This window comes from Apteryx mantelli, chromosome 1 (genome assembly GCF_036417845.1).
Source record: "Apteryx mantelli isolate bAptMan1 chromosome 1, bAptMan1.hap1, whole genome shotgun sequence".
Lineage (NCBI taxonomy): Eukaryota > Metazoa > Chordata > Aves > Apterygiformes > Apterygidae > Apteryx > Apteryx mantelli.
The window spans coordinates 2,153,743-2,169,683 of NC_089978.1; the positions used below are offsets into that span (position 1 = coordinate 2,153,743).

General features: G+C 47.9%; 1 protein-coding gene across 1 annotated transcript in view; it reads right to left on the reverse strand.

Moving 5' to 3' along the window:
- CLPB (ClpB family mitochondrial disaggregase) overlaps positions 1–15,941 on the reverse strand; it is a 93,341-nt gene that overhangs the window by 27,956 nt on the left and 49,444 nt on the right. Inside the window, exons 6-7 of the mRNA XM_067305809.1 lie at positions 10,093–10,190; positions 3,469–3,583 (exon numbers count right to left, since the gene is read on the reverse strand). Coding sequence (XP_067161910.1) covers positions 3,469–3,583; positions 10,093–10,190 — 213 coding nt within the window. The remainder of the gene's footprint in view (positions 1–3,468; positions 3,584–10,092; positions 10,191–15,941) is intronic.

The window sequence follows — 15,941 nt, forward strand, 5'->3', positions numbered from 1 at the left end:
CATCATCTGTCCTATTTTATGTAACGGAAAAGAGAGCAGTAGTGCTCTGGTGTATGTCGTGGAAACGACAGAGAAGGGCTTCATCCCTCGGTGGCAGCAGTGCCGAGTTATCGCTGGAGTGATTAGGGCAGGCGAACATGCCCGCAGTGCAAACACCCCGACGGTCACCGTCTCCGTGCATCCCCACACCCTGGACCCGCGCAGCAAACCCCAGGGCTCGCCTTCCCTTTGTATCCTTGGCCGAGCCTCTCTGGGGACTGTTTGGATCATGCACCGGGTGACAGATTAAATCCGATTATTCAATTACGGCAGCAGTTATAAATTAAACATATCAGCTCGGCTTGGTAAATCTCGAGGCACGTTGTGCAGCAAGTCTCCTAGCCAACAAACCGTATCAGTGAGTGCAAAACGGGAGGCACGTGGAGTCCACAAAGTGGCAGCAAAAACAGCTGGGAATAAAAAATAATAAAAATAGATAGGAAGTGCTTGGAAGGAAAAAGTCATGTCTCTAAATTCACCCTTCCTGAAAGAAAACAACAAAAATGGGGCAGGAGGGAAGAGGGGAGGAGGGGACAGAGACTCTCTTGCTACCTTTTGGTCTGATATCCTGAGGCTGCGGGGGTATCAAGCGCATTCCCTATAATTCAATAAGAGAAACCTCCATAAAGGCAGCCGCTTTAATGTGCACAAACACCACCTGTGTCAGAAACAGGCACTACCCATTAATCAAAGCTTCCCAATTAGCCCATACTGCTGCCCCCAGGCACAGCCACTCTCAAAACACAGAGGGTGTCTGTTGTGCTTGCAGGGCGAGAGCTTGCTCTTTCGAGGGCTTCGGACCGCATAGGACTCATCTTTGTTAACTACCCGCGTACGTTCTTTGTATTTACGACAGCACGTTGCGCGCAGTTCTGTCCTGACCTCAGCCTGGTCCTTCCTAACTGTCCATTTTTCAGGTACTGTATTAGGATGTGTGGATGGTTCAAGGAATTACGAACAGGATAGAAGGGCTTTCAGGCCTTGGATTGACAAATTGGACCCAGCCCAGCTTGCTGGTAATGGAGTCTTGATTTCCTTACAGTGTTTTAATGTCCAACGTGAAACAAATTGCTCCTGAGTTTGGAACAGTTCAGATACATCTGGAGAGGCTACATCAAGCTTTACGCACTTGTGACACCAAGGAAAAATCAGCTGCGATGCACTGCAGCGCGTGCACGTGCACCGGCCTTCAGCGGGAGGCAGGCAGCACTGCTTCCGAAGGCCGCGGGCGCCTTGGACCTCATGGAGCTGCAGCTTCAGGCTATCTGCAGAGTCCCACTGATGCCACAGGCTCACGTTTTGCAGGGGTAACGCTGCTGGAGCCGTGGCAGTATAAGGAAAGCAAAACTTGTAGAGAGAGATAATAATGTTTATTAGGGTGCACTGATATAGCTGAAAACATCCCCCTCTGCTCCACAGATGCCCAACACCCTCTTCTCTCAAGCTGCCTAATTGATTAACCTAATGAAGTTAAGCTCAGAGCAACTGTCTGTACTCATCTGAAATTTGTGGTTTCTGTTCAGGCCTGTGTGTCTAAAAGCTGGTCTGTTTTTTCCCCAGCTCCATCAGACGGTCTAACGAAAGGCATTACCTTTCCCTCCAAACCTTGCTGCGCTCCTGTACGGTGTCCTCGCAGCCACAAGAGGCCAGACTCCTCATTTATTCGCTGTGTTTATTTATTTTTTATTTTTTTAAATATAAGTGAAACTTAGAATTTGAAGTTCAGGAAAAACACCTCAATAAAAAAGCACCAGTACTCTAAATTTGGGGACATGGGCCCAAGGTTTTCTAGCAGATTCAAGAAAGGAAGCACTAGGTAACTAAGTTTGCACCAGGCCTGCGCTATTTGCAGCACACTTAAAGAAAGACATAAACCGCAAAGGGTTTTATCGAATCTGTAGCGCGGAGAACTAACGCTGCTTTCCAGCTAGAAAACAGCAGAAGCAGACTAGCAAAAGCAAGGTGCTTTAAAATAGTCTCTTAAGGAAGCGCGTTGCACAGCGGTCCTCTCTCTTGGCAGTGGCCATAGCAAGAGAAGATGATGTCCACTTATGTATATCTTTAAGGGGCTCCCAAACAGAGCAGGGAAAAGCTACAGGAACACGCTACTGTCAGAGGGTTTTGCTTTAATATTGTCTTCAGTATTTACTGAAAGACGCTTCCAGAAAGATGAAGACGGAATGAGCTCAGGAGGCAGACAACCCCTCCGTTAGCTATTACCCATCCTACCCTCCCGCACGTCTGGATACCTTAAGACTAACACCAGGACTAACACTCTGAGAACTCGGGATCTTAACTCCCGCTGAGCAAAGCGGGACCAGATGCCGAACTCCCACTGAAACCAGGGGGCTCCGAGGCTAAGAGGAGCTTTGTGTCGCGAACAGCAGCAGCTTCAGCTCAGCAACTGTTTCTTCAGCAACAACTGCTTCTCTTGACACAAGAACTGGAGGGCGCTAGGTGAAATTAGCTGGAGGCAGATTTAAAACACACAAAAGGATGTATTTCCTCATAGGTATGCAACTCCCAGCCAAAGGATGCTGCAGAGGCCAAAAGCTTTCAGGAGCTCCAAAGGAAACAGACAAATTCATGGAAGAAAAATCCCTTGCGGGCTGCTATACACAAAGATAAAACTTTCGTCTCACAGTGTTCCTGGGTTGCAAGTTGCTGGAAACTGGGAGAGTAAAGTGGGGAAATATCACTCCGTATCTGTCTTGCTAATACATTCTTCCCTGTGCTCTATTATCAGTGACAGGACACGGGGCTAAACTGCCCTTTGCTCTGCCATAGCAGACATGGCCAGAAAAGGACGGCCAAAGTATGCGCTCATATTCAGAACAGAGCCCCAAATCTGTGAGGGATACAGACGAATCCCCCAAAGCGGTCTGTGTGCGAGGGGTTTATGTACATGCCCTGCAAAACTGCTAGTTAATTATTAATGAATAATATGCTCAAGACCAATTGTGAAAAAGATGGTTCTATCCATGCTCAAGCGTCACCAAGTTCAGCTTCTACATTTCAGTCCTCCTGCTGGGAATTGCTTTCATGCTCAAAGGTGTGCACTGCAAATCTCAGCGAATAACTTCGTCCTTCAAGCTTCTGTGTTTAGTCTAGAGAGAAATCATCCCGAATGGAAGGGCTGCTAAGCCTCTAACTCCAGTGCCTGACAAAAAAGCATCTGTTAGCCATCTACATTCAGTTCGTTACCCTCTTTTCTGCTGCACATTAGAAAGCCCCTCCTGTGACAAAGAACAAGCGCGCTGTCTCTCTCACAGCCATGAAATATCTGCTGGACCTCACTGTGAGTCACTCATTCACCTCAATTAACTCCTGTGATCTGCTCGAAGGTAGCCCCAGATCACAGCTTTAGGAAATGGCCTATTTTCCCTGTGGAGCAGAAGCTCTGGAAGAGAAGCGGGCGAGGGATCCTACCTGCTCCCACCGTTGCTATCGCACTCTCCTGACCAATGATGTGCTCTTTTAGCCGTTGCTCCAGGGGAAACCTCCGGCGTTCTTCTATCTCTCTCCTGCGCTGCTCTTCCTGGAACTGTGGAAGGGAAGAAAATGTTAGGAGCAAAATGTTTTTCTAAGCAACAACAGGAACAGCTGGTATCTACATCGTTTTCCCACAAAGGACAGCAAAGTCCTCTATGAGTATATACGAGACACCTAGACACACAGACCGCTTCTTCCTGTCGCTGAAAAGAAGACAGAGCCGGTGCAACTTGCTAAGTGTCTAGAAGCACCAGCCTCAGCTCTGCATAAGTTAGAGCAGGAGGAAGTTTCTGACTCTATCAGAGGATGGAGGCTGAGGAGCATGGGAATGGAGAGAGCTTGGCTAGCAAGCGCACTTGCATGGGCAGCAGTCAGAAACTTGGGTTTTGCATCTGGTGTGAAAAACAGTTTATTTGGGAAGATACCACACTGCTTCTATAAGAGTGCTACAGAGAGCAAGTCAGGACTATCATATTTATGGGCGAGAACAACGATATTTCTCAAATTTCCCAGTGAGATGTCAACTCATTATGAGCTTGCTTATTTTGAAAAGTAAAAGTTTAACTATTCTACCTATATTTGTATCCCCACCTTCCAAACATCTTCTACTCAAAGATTTCAACTCCCTTAAAAGCACCGGTGAATCAAACTCTATAACATCTCAGAAAGGGCTGGAAGAGTATTAATGTGTCCTATTTTGTAGGCTGGGAAAGTCAGACACGATTGCTTTGCAGACAAACACACAACAATATGCAGGACAGCACAGGAAAAAACTGTTTAGTTAGGACATTTACTTTCTTTCACCTCCAGGTCAGAAGGAAGCAGGGTCTTTTAGGGCCAGTGACTTATGCATTTTTTCCATCCAGCTTAGTTTACTGCATTTGGAACTAAAGACTGAAATAATGCAAAATATAATGCACTGCAGCTTCGCATCTCCTCCGCATACGGAATCACAGAATCACAGGATAGTTGGGGTTGGCAGGGACCTCTGGAGATCATCTAAGCCAACCCTCCTGCTCAAAGCAGGGTCAGCGCCAGCAGGGTGCCCAGGACCGTGTCCAGTCGGGTTTTGATTATCTTCAAGGATGGAGACTCCACAGCCTCTCTGGGAAACCTGTCCCAGTGTTCAACCACCCTCACAGTGAAGAAGTGTTTCATACTCTTCAATTTCCTGTGTTTCAATTTGTGCCTGTTGCCTCTTGTCCTGTCACTGGGCACCACTGAGAAGAGCCTGACTCTGTCTTCTTTACACCCTCCCGTCAGATATTTATAAACACCGATAAGATCCCCCTGAGCCTTCTCTTCTCCAGGCTAAACCCATATGGTCTGCAGAGTGAGTAACTTGTGCACATAAATGGTCCAATCATTTAAACTATCTCCCAGAAGGGGAAATAAAAAGAAATTTCTAAGAAAACGAGAAACCGGTTTCAAAAGTTGCAGCAGGACACTGCTGTCATAGCCAGAACAGATAAAACCTGTCAGCCAGGTTGCCAGTGTTTCCCGGGCCGGTAGTGACTCTGACAGAAGTTAAAAAAAAATAAATAGCAAACAATCCAATTTTGGCTGGTGCTATCAGTCGAGTGTGTAACAGAGAGATGCCATCAGTCCTGATGCCTCATATGGAGCAATAACTTCTCTGCGGATCCCAGAGGAACACCACTTGTGGGACAGAATCCAGCGTGTCAACAGTGTATCTCCCCCAGGCTTCATATATATCACCAGGCTCAAAGCACTGCTCTTTCCATATATCTGTGTCTTTCTATATATCTTGACAAATCTTTTCTTCCTCCCTCCTCTTCTGTCTTTTTCTTAAAGTGCAGAGAACAATCTTTGTTGTCATAATACTGAATGACTGGGCTGGGTTTATGGACAGGTGGAAGCCATGCACAAACAGCAGGAGAGGATCCTCTTCTGGAAAGACCCCCCTCTCCCTCTGTCTCTTCCTTGGAAGACCAACGCAGTAAAAGGCTCTGGGCAGGAAGCAAGTCCATTTCACGTGTAAAGGACTGCACCAGTTAGAGTGCTTTTTCCAAGTCACTGCACTACTGTTTCTGCTTGGGCTCCATTCCGGAGAAACCTGCCACTGAAATGTGGTGTCTCTTCTGTGATGATGTGGCCTCACTCCTAGGAGCTGCTCTCTGGAAGCTGCAGTGGCATCGGGCATCTTTAGTGCCAGCTGATGCAGGCAGTCAGGTAGCGCTGCCAGTGAGGAGCACTCTGGGCCACAGGCAGCTGCCACAACCCACGCTGACAACAGAGGACACAGTAAAAGAGAAAAATCCACTGAGAAAAACATATTTTAGATCAGTCTGGGGTACCTGCAACTAAAAACCCCACCAATAATCTTGGATTTTGCACTGTATTAATCAAGCAGAAACTATGGTTTTTCCTAAGTAAGAATCTCTTTTTCTCTCTATCTTTTCAGAATGATTGTTTGAAATAGGAAGACTTTGGGGGGTTTTGTTTTGTTTTGTTGTTTCCTGCAGATTGTGATTTCAAGTATGAGAGCAGCAGCAGTCTTCTGGCATAGAGCACCTGCACTGCAGCGGAGCCGGTGTCTCAGGAGAGGATGGAGACGATGTTGCTCTCAAACATCCTGCCCGAGTTGGACAAGAGCACAGCGTCCAGCTCAGGGCTCTCCTCACCTCCCAGCTGCCTGAAGGATCTACGCTCCACGGATGAAGACAGTGCAGGCACGCAGGCCAAGGCAGCTGTTACGGCAGTCCTGGCAGTGCCTAGGCCAGAAGAACCCTCCTTCACTTGAACTGGAGCTCCCAGAGACCCTTTGCTCCACTCTTGTCCTGTTACACAGAGAAGCGTGCTAGCCAGAGGATCTCACTGAACATTAATTAATGAGACATGAGCTTTACCTGCTTCCTCTTCCATTCCCCCCTCCATGCTTCTGCACAGGTATGGATCTAGCTTCTCCTACCTCTTTCCTACTATCTTGATACCAAGTGCTGCCAGGATCAGCAACTGGAGCAGCATATCCAACTCAGGTCTTGCTCTTGCCAGACAATTTCTGTTGGAGGAGTCAGCCACAAAGTGCCTGACCTTGTTTGCATTTGTTGGTAAGGCAACCAGCAGCCAGAGAAAGCAACATCCCCTCCTGTTTTGCAGTGCGAAATGATATCAGTGGGGGCTGTGTTTTCACCCTCAGAAAATTCATCCTCAGTTCTTCTGATTAAACTTTTATGGTACATCACTGGCATTTAAGTGAATTACCTTGGTGTTACGGGCACTGAAAGAAATGCAAAGACTGGTATTCCGCTCTCGCGTTGAAGGCAACTGAACTCCTGTGCTCACCCGTGCGAAGAGGTTCTTGTGATGCGATGCCAAATGCATGAGGAACAGGCCGTTCTTTTTAATAAGAGATACGCTCCATGAGTGCTTTGTCAGACCTCACCTTGAGATAATAAGGGCTAGCTCCCCGTCGCTAATATGGGCATGGTAATCACGTTCGCTGGCTTTGATTATTCTTTATCCACTACAGCAGCCCTCCCAAGCACGATTACATTTACGGGAAAATATTCAGAGAAGAGGTGCAAAAGCACAGCACTAGCAGAACAAAACGTTTGCAGAAAACCTACAAATGTGGAGGACACTATCTTTCACATCATATGAAAAGAATTTTAAAAGATTAAAGGAAACCAGGATGATAAACTTACGTTCAGCTGCCAAACATGTCAGGGACATAAACCAAGCTATAAAAACACGACAGTCTTTGGGGACTTTGGGAATGGTTCTTTCTCAGGAAGGGCAAACACTGTCTTCAGGTAATTCTTGTGGGTTTAAAGAAAGCATTAAATTGGCCTTCACTGCAAGGCTAGTCTATCCCTGCTTCTACTTTATATAGAGCTGTGTGTGCAGCTTAGTGAACAGACACTTTTCAAACAACCAAAAGACGTTTTTCATATCACACATGCTTAAACCGGAACCAACCACCAGAGGATGTTCTGAATGGAAAAAGACAGAATACACTTGAATCACAACTGGATGTTTGCTTTCTTTAAAAGGTCCATCAAAGGCTATTAAATACGATGATGTGGACGCAAGCTCCAGTTCAGCAAGTCCTCATACCACTGCTTGTCAGAAGATGAGGTGGGAGCCTAAGGAAACCGCAGCTACATACTTGTCCTGTCCTTCCAATCTCCCTTAAAAATCCTTTAGCGGCAACTAATAGAGACAGGAGATGCCACCAGATGGATCTTGCTGGGCCCAGTACAGCAGTTCTTATGATTCAACCAGTTTATAATACTTAAAACAGAAGGCACCTGTTGGAGAAGCAAGAACGATGGTGCTGAGTTAGTGGCTGAAGAGGACTGACATGTTCCAGAGTCTCAGCCATGACACTGAAGGGCAAGAAGACTTTCAGGGAAGCTTGAAAACTCACCAAAAATAAATTTCAGCTCCTGACTGGTCTTCTTGCAGGCTTGCCAGAAGGAAAAAGAGTTGAAAGGGCAAAGGAAGAACCTTGGAGCTGAGATGAGTGTTCAAGTCTCAGTCCTGTGACTGTTTTAATTCCAGTTACACACACAAGACTCTAGTCTCAAGGGCCACTCCCTTCCTTTTAGCCCCATATACATGACAGCTTATTTAGACTTCACCAGATTGTTTAGCAACATCAACTAGCTCAAGAGTCCTAAACACCAAGCAAGAGCTGTCTAGAATAGGGAAAGCACACACAGATTTCTTTTTTTAAAGAACAAATGAAATCAAAATAAATTAAAAATACATATGAAAACTCCTTTTTATTCTGTCACAAGGATATGTAAATAAAATCTATGCGATGTGCCCATCCAGTCATAGTTCTGCCAATTCATTCTCTAGCAGTGATTAAAATGAGCAATAAATTCTCAAAGACTCTCAGTGGAATGCAGATACAGGGGTGGATGCAACCCCTGTAGCACCGTATCCCCCCCAGCTCAATATTCATCACAAGCTGGCTCGACTGTCTTATGTTTTATATACAAGTACAATCATTTTCATCAGCAACATCTTTATAGATATGTTTCCTTTCTCTCCTCCATCTATTAGTTAAGCATAAAAACCAATGCAGCTTTTCAAACCGTTAGGGGTGGGTTTTCTTGCCAGTGCTGGACTCCAGAGACCACTTAACCAGCAGATAATTTTTCCCCTCTTCCTCAAAGATTTCAAGTGGTTCAAGTGACTTCAAGATTCTCAACTTTCCATCCTTAAAACTTCCGAAGAGCTGTCCAAGCAAGCACGGCTCCCTGTAAGCAGTGCTTCTGGCTAACACAAGAAGCTGTCAACTCCGCAGAGAACTGCCACGTTCCATTTTTCCTTTACTGCGATCAAGCACGGAAAGCACGAGAGGAAAGAGCATTGTTTTTCATGCTTAGGGCAGTGGTTTACCACCTGGGGAATCCAGTTTTGAATTCCAGCTCCAGCAAGGATACTCCTGGGCAAGCACAGACAAGACGGCGGTTTTGACTGCCTGGCAGCCATAATTCTGGGTGATATCTATTAAACATACTAACCACCACAGTTTAAATTACTTTCACCTTCCAAGCACAGGCAAGTTCCTAACCTCAGGTTTCAAACATGCGAGTTCACGTTCCAAACCTGTAACAAACAAAGTCTGAGGTACACAACTTCGGAAGCCATCTCCGAAACCATGAGCAATTCTGCGGCACTAACAGGGGCTATCAACTCTGCAGAGAACTGTGAGGGGCTGCGAGGGGGCTGTGAGGCTTAATGCCCCGGCTGACTTGAGATTCTTGTGGAGATGGTGCTCAAGAGTCATCACTGTTGTGACTGCCTCTCCTAATGACTGATAATTAAGGGCTCTTACTTAAACAAGGCCTCATATCCAGGCATTTTAAATACTTCACATCAGACTGTAGATCCCTCATGTCTAATGACTTGCAGTTTTGTTGCAATGAGCTTGAAAACAGATAAAAAGGTGGTCAAGCTTCCCCCGATCCTGCTAATCTGTAAGCCTCTTTACTCCTGAGGTTTTTCTTGGAACCGCTCATGCAAATCTGATTCTTTTCCTTCTTGCAAATACCTTGCAACAGCGACTCATTAAAGGGATATGGTGAGCTCCAGCCCACTCAAGGAGAAACTGAGGCTGAGAGGGATGAGATGAACATTTTACGACCAGACAGCAGAAATCAGTGTCCTTCTGTCTTAGACAGGTGCTCACGAATACATGGATACCAGGCCCACAACTGGACTCTTAATCCTAGGATCTGGTTCTATTTCCAGGAATTTCAGAAAATAAAGTAGAAATGGCATCCTGATTTTACTGCATTTTTGCCTAAAGCTAAAGGTTACAGAACAGTATTACTGGTCCTATGTATCTCACTGCCAAGGAACAAATGTTAACATGGAAGAGGAGGGCACATAGCCATGAAGATAGCTAAAGAGACTTCAAAAGTCTAGGGGTTTTTTTTTTGCTACGTATTGTGCCATTCATTTATAAATACCTCCTTCAAAAAGCATGAAATCTTGGAAGTGCAGTAAGGCACTCCTCGATTGCAAGTTCTCTTTAAAACTGTCCTTGTAGCAGAAAAGTCACCTGAATTTCAGGCTCACCTTTGTCTCCGATGCTTTCAAAAGTTTCATGACCTCCCCTTCACGGGCATAATCCAGGGGTGTGTGTCCCATTTCATTCTTCTGCAGGGGGTTGGCACCTGATGGCAGGGAAAAATTAAAAAAAATCAAGGGATCAGAGTTCAGTCTCGAGACAGAATAAGCATGAAGCACATCTTGTGACTCCTGCGCTAGTTGGTGTCCTCTTCTAACCTTTGCTCCAAAGGGTACTTGGATCAGAAAGGGACAATGTATAACCAGCAGTTACATGCTCGGGTGTGCAGGGAACAAGAAAAGGGAATTGTCACTCCTAACAATTGGCTTGGCAGGGAAGAGCTGCTGTGGGGGATGAAAGCACATGGGATCACCAAAAGAAAATACAGCTTCACAAAAGCACCAGCGACCGACCCTCTGGGAGTCAAACGGGACCCTGCAGCTTCAATTGGACACGGTGCCCTTCCTCTCTTTTACTCCAAGCTGTAGTTGCTGAGATGGTTGTAGTCTGCTAAACAGCTGCTACCTCATACCACAGGAGTAGCTGCATTTCTCTCCTGGGGAAAAAATCACCATCTTCTTTAGAATTTAATTCAAAAAAAAAAAAAAAAGGCAACAAAACCCAAAGACTGAACCATTGGAGGGAGTCAGATGGGTACCTCATAGAAACAAACTCACAGGGACACAGCTCCCTGTCCTCTGTCATCTTCTCAAGCACACTGGGTTGTGGAAGAACATGCACAGTCAAACTGGTCCCAGCTGCTGTGCTGGGAAGCAGCGGGAAGTATACAGTGGTAACCTTGGACAGGGCAGTCCAAGATCAGGAGGCACCGATACAGGGAAATAGTCAAAGATGCAACCGAGGTGTCACAGGATTGATCTCCGGGCCTCGGCCTCTCAAGAAATATCTCTAAGGCCGAGAGAGACTCAACACAAACGTTGTATGCGCACTGTGACTCCCGAAAAGCCTCCTGCCGCCAAGCAGACAGCAAGGCTGACGAGAATGAGCAAAGAGGCCTGAAACCCAACAAGCCGGTGCTCCAGCTAAGCAGCCACCCCGTCGTTCTCAGAGCAGCAGAAGTCATCAAACCCTGGAGAAGAAGCCTGGGAACAAAAGAGCCCCTAATTCCAGGAGGCGATTCTGACTCACGGCCTGCCCAGTCATCTGTAAAACGGACGTGACAAGAGGGACAGGGCTACGGCGAAGGGTAGGCTGCCGGTGGCTGTGCATTACGGAGAAAAATGGGAGCCATCCCCGCGCTATTACGCACACAGAGGTTTTATAAACATCCTCCACTCTACCGGGCGAGCTGGAAAACTCGGGAACAAACTGGTTACCTTGGCATGCCCAAACCAGGCTGCAGTTCTGCTCCTAAAATGTAGGAAAGCACAGAGCACCCCGAGTGCTCAATAAAAGCAAGCAGCAATCATAATATATGAAAGAATTGAGAGGACTCTTTGCTATCGCGAAGCGGAGAGACAGAGAGATTAGCCATTTCGAAGCATTGGCATCAGGGATCTATATTTGCTTACAGAATGAAAAATGTGCTCCATAAACATTCGACACAGAGTAATTTCTATTGCAAGCCTTGTCGTTGCAAATAAAGAATATGATCGAGACAGGTGAGATTATATACTGCCGAGGCTGGCCTCTCAATATCTTTTAAAGAGACAGTGCTCCCCTGATCCCCTCCCCCAGCCCCGACGCTTCCCAAAACCACCTCGGGTTTATGCTCCTTTGGGTCGCCAGGAGGAGGAGGGGAGGGGGGAAGTTTTCTGGGTTCTCCGAATGATGACATCCTCGAGGCTAGGCCTGCTTTCATTTCAAATGAAGGCTGAGGGTTTGTTTGGCTTTTCCCTTCCCCTGGATCTATCAATAATGGCTATCCAATATTGGCCTAATCCCCCTGTTAATGGCTTTGACGACTTGACTAATTGCTGCAATAATTGATAGAACCCGACTCGTACAACTGGTCGATTCCAACCTCGACTACCGGCAGCAATAAAATATTACGCTGCAATAAATAACGATGTCACTCGGCTTGCTAATAGAAGGCAAAAGTGGCTACTAGTTCATAAGCGCCCCGGCCTGACCTCCTCCCTCCGATCGGCACCTCCGGCCGCTGCCCTTTCCCCCCCGCCACGAGCCAGGCAGCTGGCCCGAGGAGCGGAGCCTGGCGGAGGCAGCAGCCCGGGCGATCTATCGCGGGCCTGCTGAGAGGGCGCCAACCTTTAGAGGCTTAATAGAAGGCAATTTGTCACCTCCCACTAGCTGTCTGGCGCTGGAGATGGACACCTGGGCAGCTCCCGGGGCTGCGCGGCCTCCAGCCGCCTCCATCCCCTCCGCCCTCCTCCGCCGCCCCGCTCGGATTAGTAGGCCCCGGCTTATAATATTTGATAAATAGCAGGCTAGTTCACTCCCAGCGTCGGCGCGGCGCGGCGTAGCGGCGGCAGCCGCAGAAGGTCACTCATTGGGGAAATATGTTTCTGTCGGCGGTATCGGAAAAAGTTTAGGAGAGTGACAGGCCTCAATTTTTCAAATTTTATTAATTCCATCCTCTTAACAATTCATCTCGAATTCCTTCGGATTCCGGGTAACTGTCAATAGGGCCGGCGCTACGGCGGGCACCGCTACGAGGCCGCCTCGCTTCGCGGCGCTGCTTTCCGGAGGTGGCGGAGGGAGGAGACGGGATGGCGCTCGGAGGCCGCGCTCGGTCCTCGCTTGCTCTCCTACGCTGGAGGCCACCTCGACGGGGCCCAGCAACGATGACCTGCCCCGGGGCAGGCGCTCAAGCACACGAGCTCAGCTTCCGACTCTCCGCGTGGCCTCAGGGAGGAAGGACCCTTCCTGGGAGCCCACCACGCTGCATCGGGGATGGCGAATCGGAGCACCCTGCGTCCCAGCGGCGTGCAGGCTCCAACTGGAGGCTTCCACTGAAACCTGTTTGGGATCTGAGACTAACTCGAATCCTAATTGGTGCTAAAATCCAAGTTGTTTTATCTTCATTACTGTCGGCTGTCAGTTCACCGGAGCGGGTTAAAACACACCCGGGCCCTAGCACGCACGTACCCTCCTGCTGCCCGCTGCCCGGCAAGAACAACTCCTCGCGCCTCCGAGACGGAACGGGGCATCGCGATCGCGCCAGCAAGGCACCGGAGAGCGCCACGGCTGCAGTCTCCCGGGGGAAGAGCCGCTAGCTTCCCAACTAAGGTCCCCAGCTAGGTCCTGCTCTTGCAAACATCTCACGGCGCTGGTCTGGCCATCACAAAGTCATTTCAGCAAGGGAAAATGCCCGGGCTCCTCGAGGTTCCTCCACCTCATCCAGGTCCCGAGTAGACCCTCCCCAGTGAGGAGAGCACCCATGCCCAGCCCTTGCCCGTGCAGCCGGTGGTGTAAGAGCCTGTCTACACTGACATGTCAGCGTGGAGCCAAGGGTCAGCCAAGGACGGTCAGGCAAGGGAGGGCCGGGAGCGCTGCGGCGCGGCGCGACAGCAGGGTGCTGAGCCTGAGCTACGGGGGAGCCAGGAGCCAGCAAAACGGATGGCAAATACTCAGGTCGTGGCTCTCCAACGCACGTACACCCGCTCTTCGCTGCGCAGTGCAGCCTGCATCACCCTGTCCTGCACCCAGGAGCAACCCAAGCCCCATCAGCCGGCTCGGTGAGGATCCCGGGAGGCCTTCTGCCAAAGGCACTGCTTGGCACCCCATCACAGCCCGCTCGCCCGGCCTGGTGCTCCAGGGAGCAGGTCTCTCCTGGCAGGAGACTCTGCAGGGCCAAACCCACCATATCACCTGGGAAAAAAGAATTCATCCGATTTTTCTGGCAAAGCAAACTAAATCCCAGAAAGAAGAGACTGGAAATCCCCAAATCTACAAGGGAAGCGCTGCTCAGGATGCTAAAGACGGGGACACAGCGCAGCTTTCGCCCTGAACCAGAGAAGCTCTGAGCGGCAGACAATCACTGAAACGAATTACACAACTCCGGTGTGCTAAATGCAATTTGCCACTGCAGTTACACCTCTCCATGGCCTTGTTCAAACACCAAAATAGTCTGGGATTCACCAAGAGGAAGCAGCCCATATTACCTGCTGGGGATTACACAATGTCATCAGCCATCAGCTTTGACAAGGAGTGACATTATTATTGCTCTACATGGCTAGTTAAAGTAATATAAAAAGACTCCTGTTCTCCTGAGTCTTCAGTGATTGAATTAGCATGATCACCCCTTTTTCCAGTAACATAAACCTGTTTTTAAATCAATAAGACACATATTTCACAAGTAGCTTTTAACATATAACATTCATATGAAAGTAGTCACCCCAGCCTGGGATCCTACCACCCTTTTGCTGTCTGACGGTTCAAGAAATAAAAGGAACACACTCCAGCACGCTGTTCCACTTACTGGGCAATGCCCTTTTACTCTTGCTGAGAACTTCCCCCTGCTACTGCATCGAAGGATTCTTCCCAACAGCTTGAATTTCAATGTGAACACATACCTCCTGGGAAAATTGCTCCTCAAGGGAAGACCCAGAGCAAAATTAGCAAAGGTACCAGGTGGAACTAGAAGCTGCAGGCACACCTGAGCACAACACCCCGCATGGTTTAGCATCCCAACCCTACCTTTCTTAGTTGGTGGCACTTGCTGATTACTCTGCCTATGGTGCATCCGTTTGTAACGTGAGACCAAGCCATCCCAATGTATTTACATGCTGAGGCAAATCCTGCCTTTTGTGTCTCCAGGGAAAACATTAGCCTCCATAGGAGTACATGCGCAACACAAATCAAGGCAATGTACAATTCAAAGATCTAATTATCGCTCTTTCGGGCCAAACTCCGCTTTATCACCTTAAACAACCTGTAAGCCAGACTGGCAATATGGGCTTGAGGCTGAGACTCTGTGTCAGTCCCCACCACCATTGAGCAGTCCCTCCGCACGGGGCGCAGCACTGACCTCCCAAGCCTGTGACTTCTCTCATATACAGACGCAGAGCTATATAGTGTTACCTTAAAGAGAACCCATTAAAGAATATCTTTTAGCCTGAGAGACCAACCCATAAATGCTAAAGCAGAAGAATCACAAATGCAGATGAGGACCACCGTGAAATGCCATTCTCACTCCTGAAATAACTCTTTCTGGTTTCACAGTGACCAAGGCCAGCAGGTACCATCAGGTTGATATCCTGGACAGTGCAGGATATTCCATTATCTTTACAGAGCCTGACAACACAGGTTCAAAGAAGTCAAAACTAGCGCTGGTTAAAGCACAGGCTCCAGGAAGGCAGCCAGCTGCATCTTGGAGGTTTTGAGGAACAGAGGATCTGGGCTGCCCGTAGTTCCTTCTGGCACTGATTCACCCTCACTCTTAAACCATATGAAACATTTCCTATATGAATTTGTCTAGCATCAGGTATTAGTTCTTGTCCTGCCTTTCTTTCCTAAAATCACTCTCAATGCTTCCTTCTGTTCCATGCTCATCCGGGTGTGACTCTGCACCCACCTCAAAGTCCTCACTTTCCAAGGGCTGATACCATTTTGCAGACACGGTCTCTGCTCCTCTCCCAAGATGCAGAACTTTGCATTTGTCTGTATTAAAAATACATTTTGTCTTAACAGACCAAGTTGGCAATTGATTTCTCACTCTCTTGAGGATTTTTTCCCTTCTGTACTTACCTAGTCACTACTGGGACTGGGTATGTGAGAGCCATGGCTTTTAACAAATTTTAACACATACAGAGAGATGATGTCTTGATAAATAGTTGAGAAATTGATGCAGGAAGGAAGGGTTCAGACTTGATTAAGAACTAGAAGAGTTTTTGGAGCAGAGGGAGCCTACATGCAAAGGACAGACCCCTCTAAA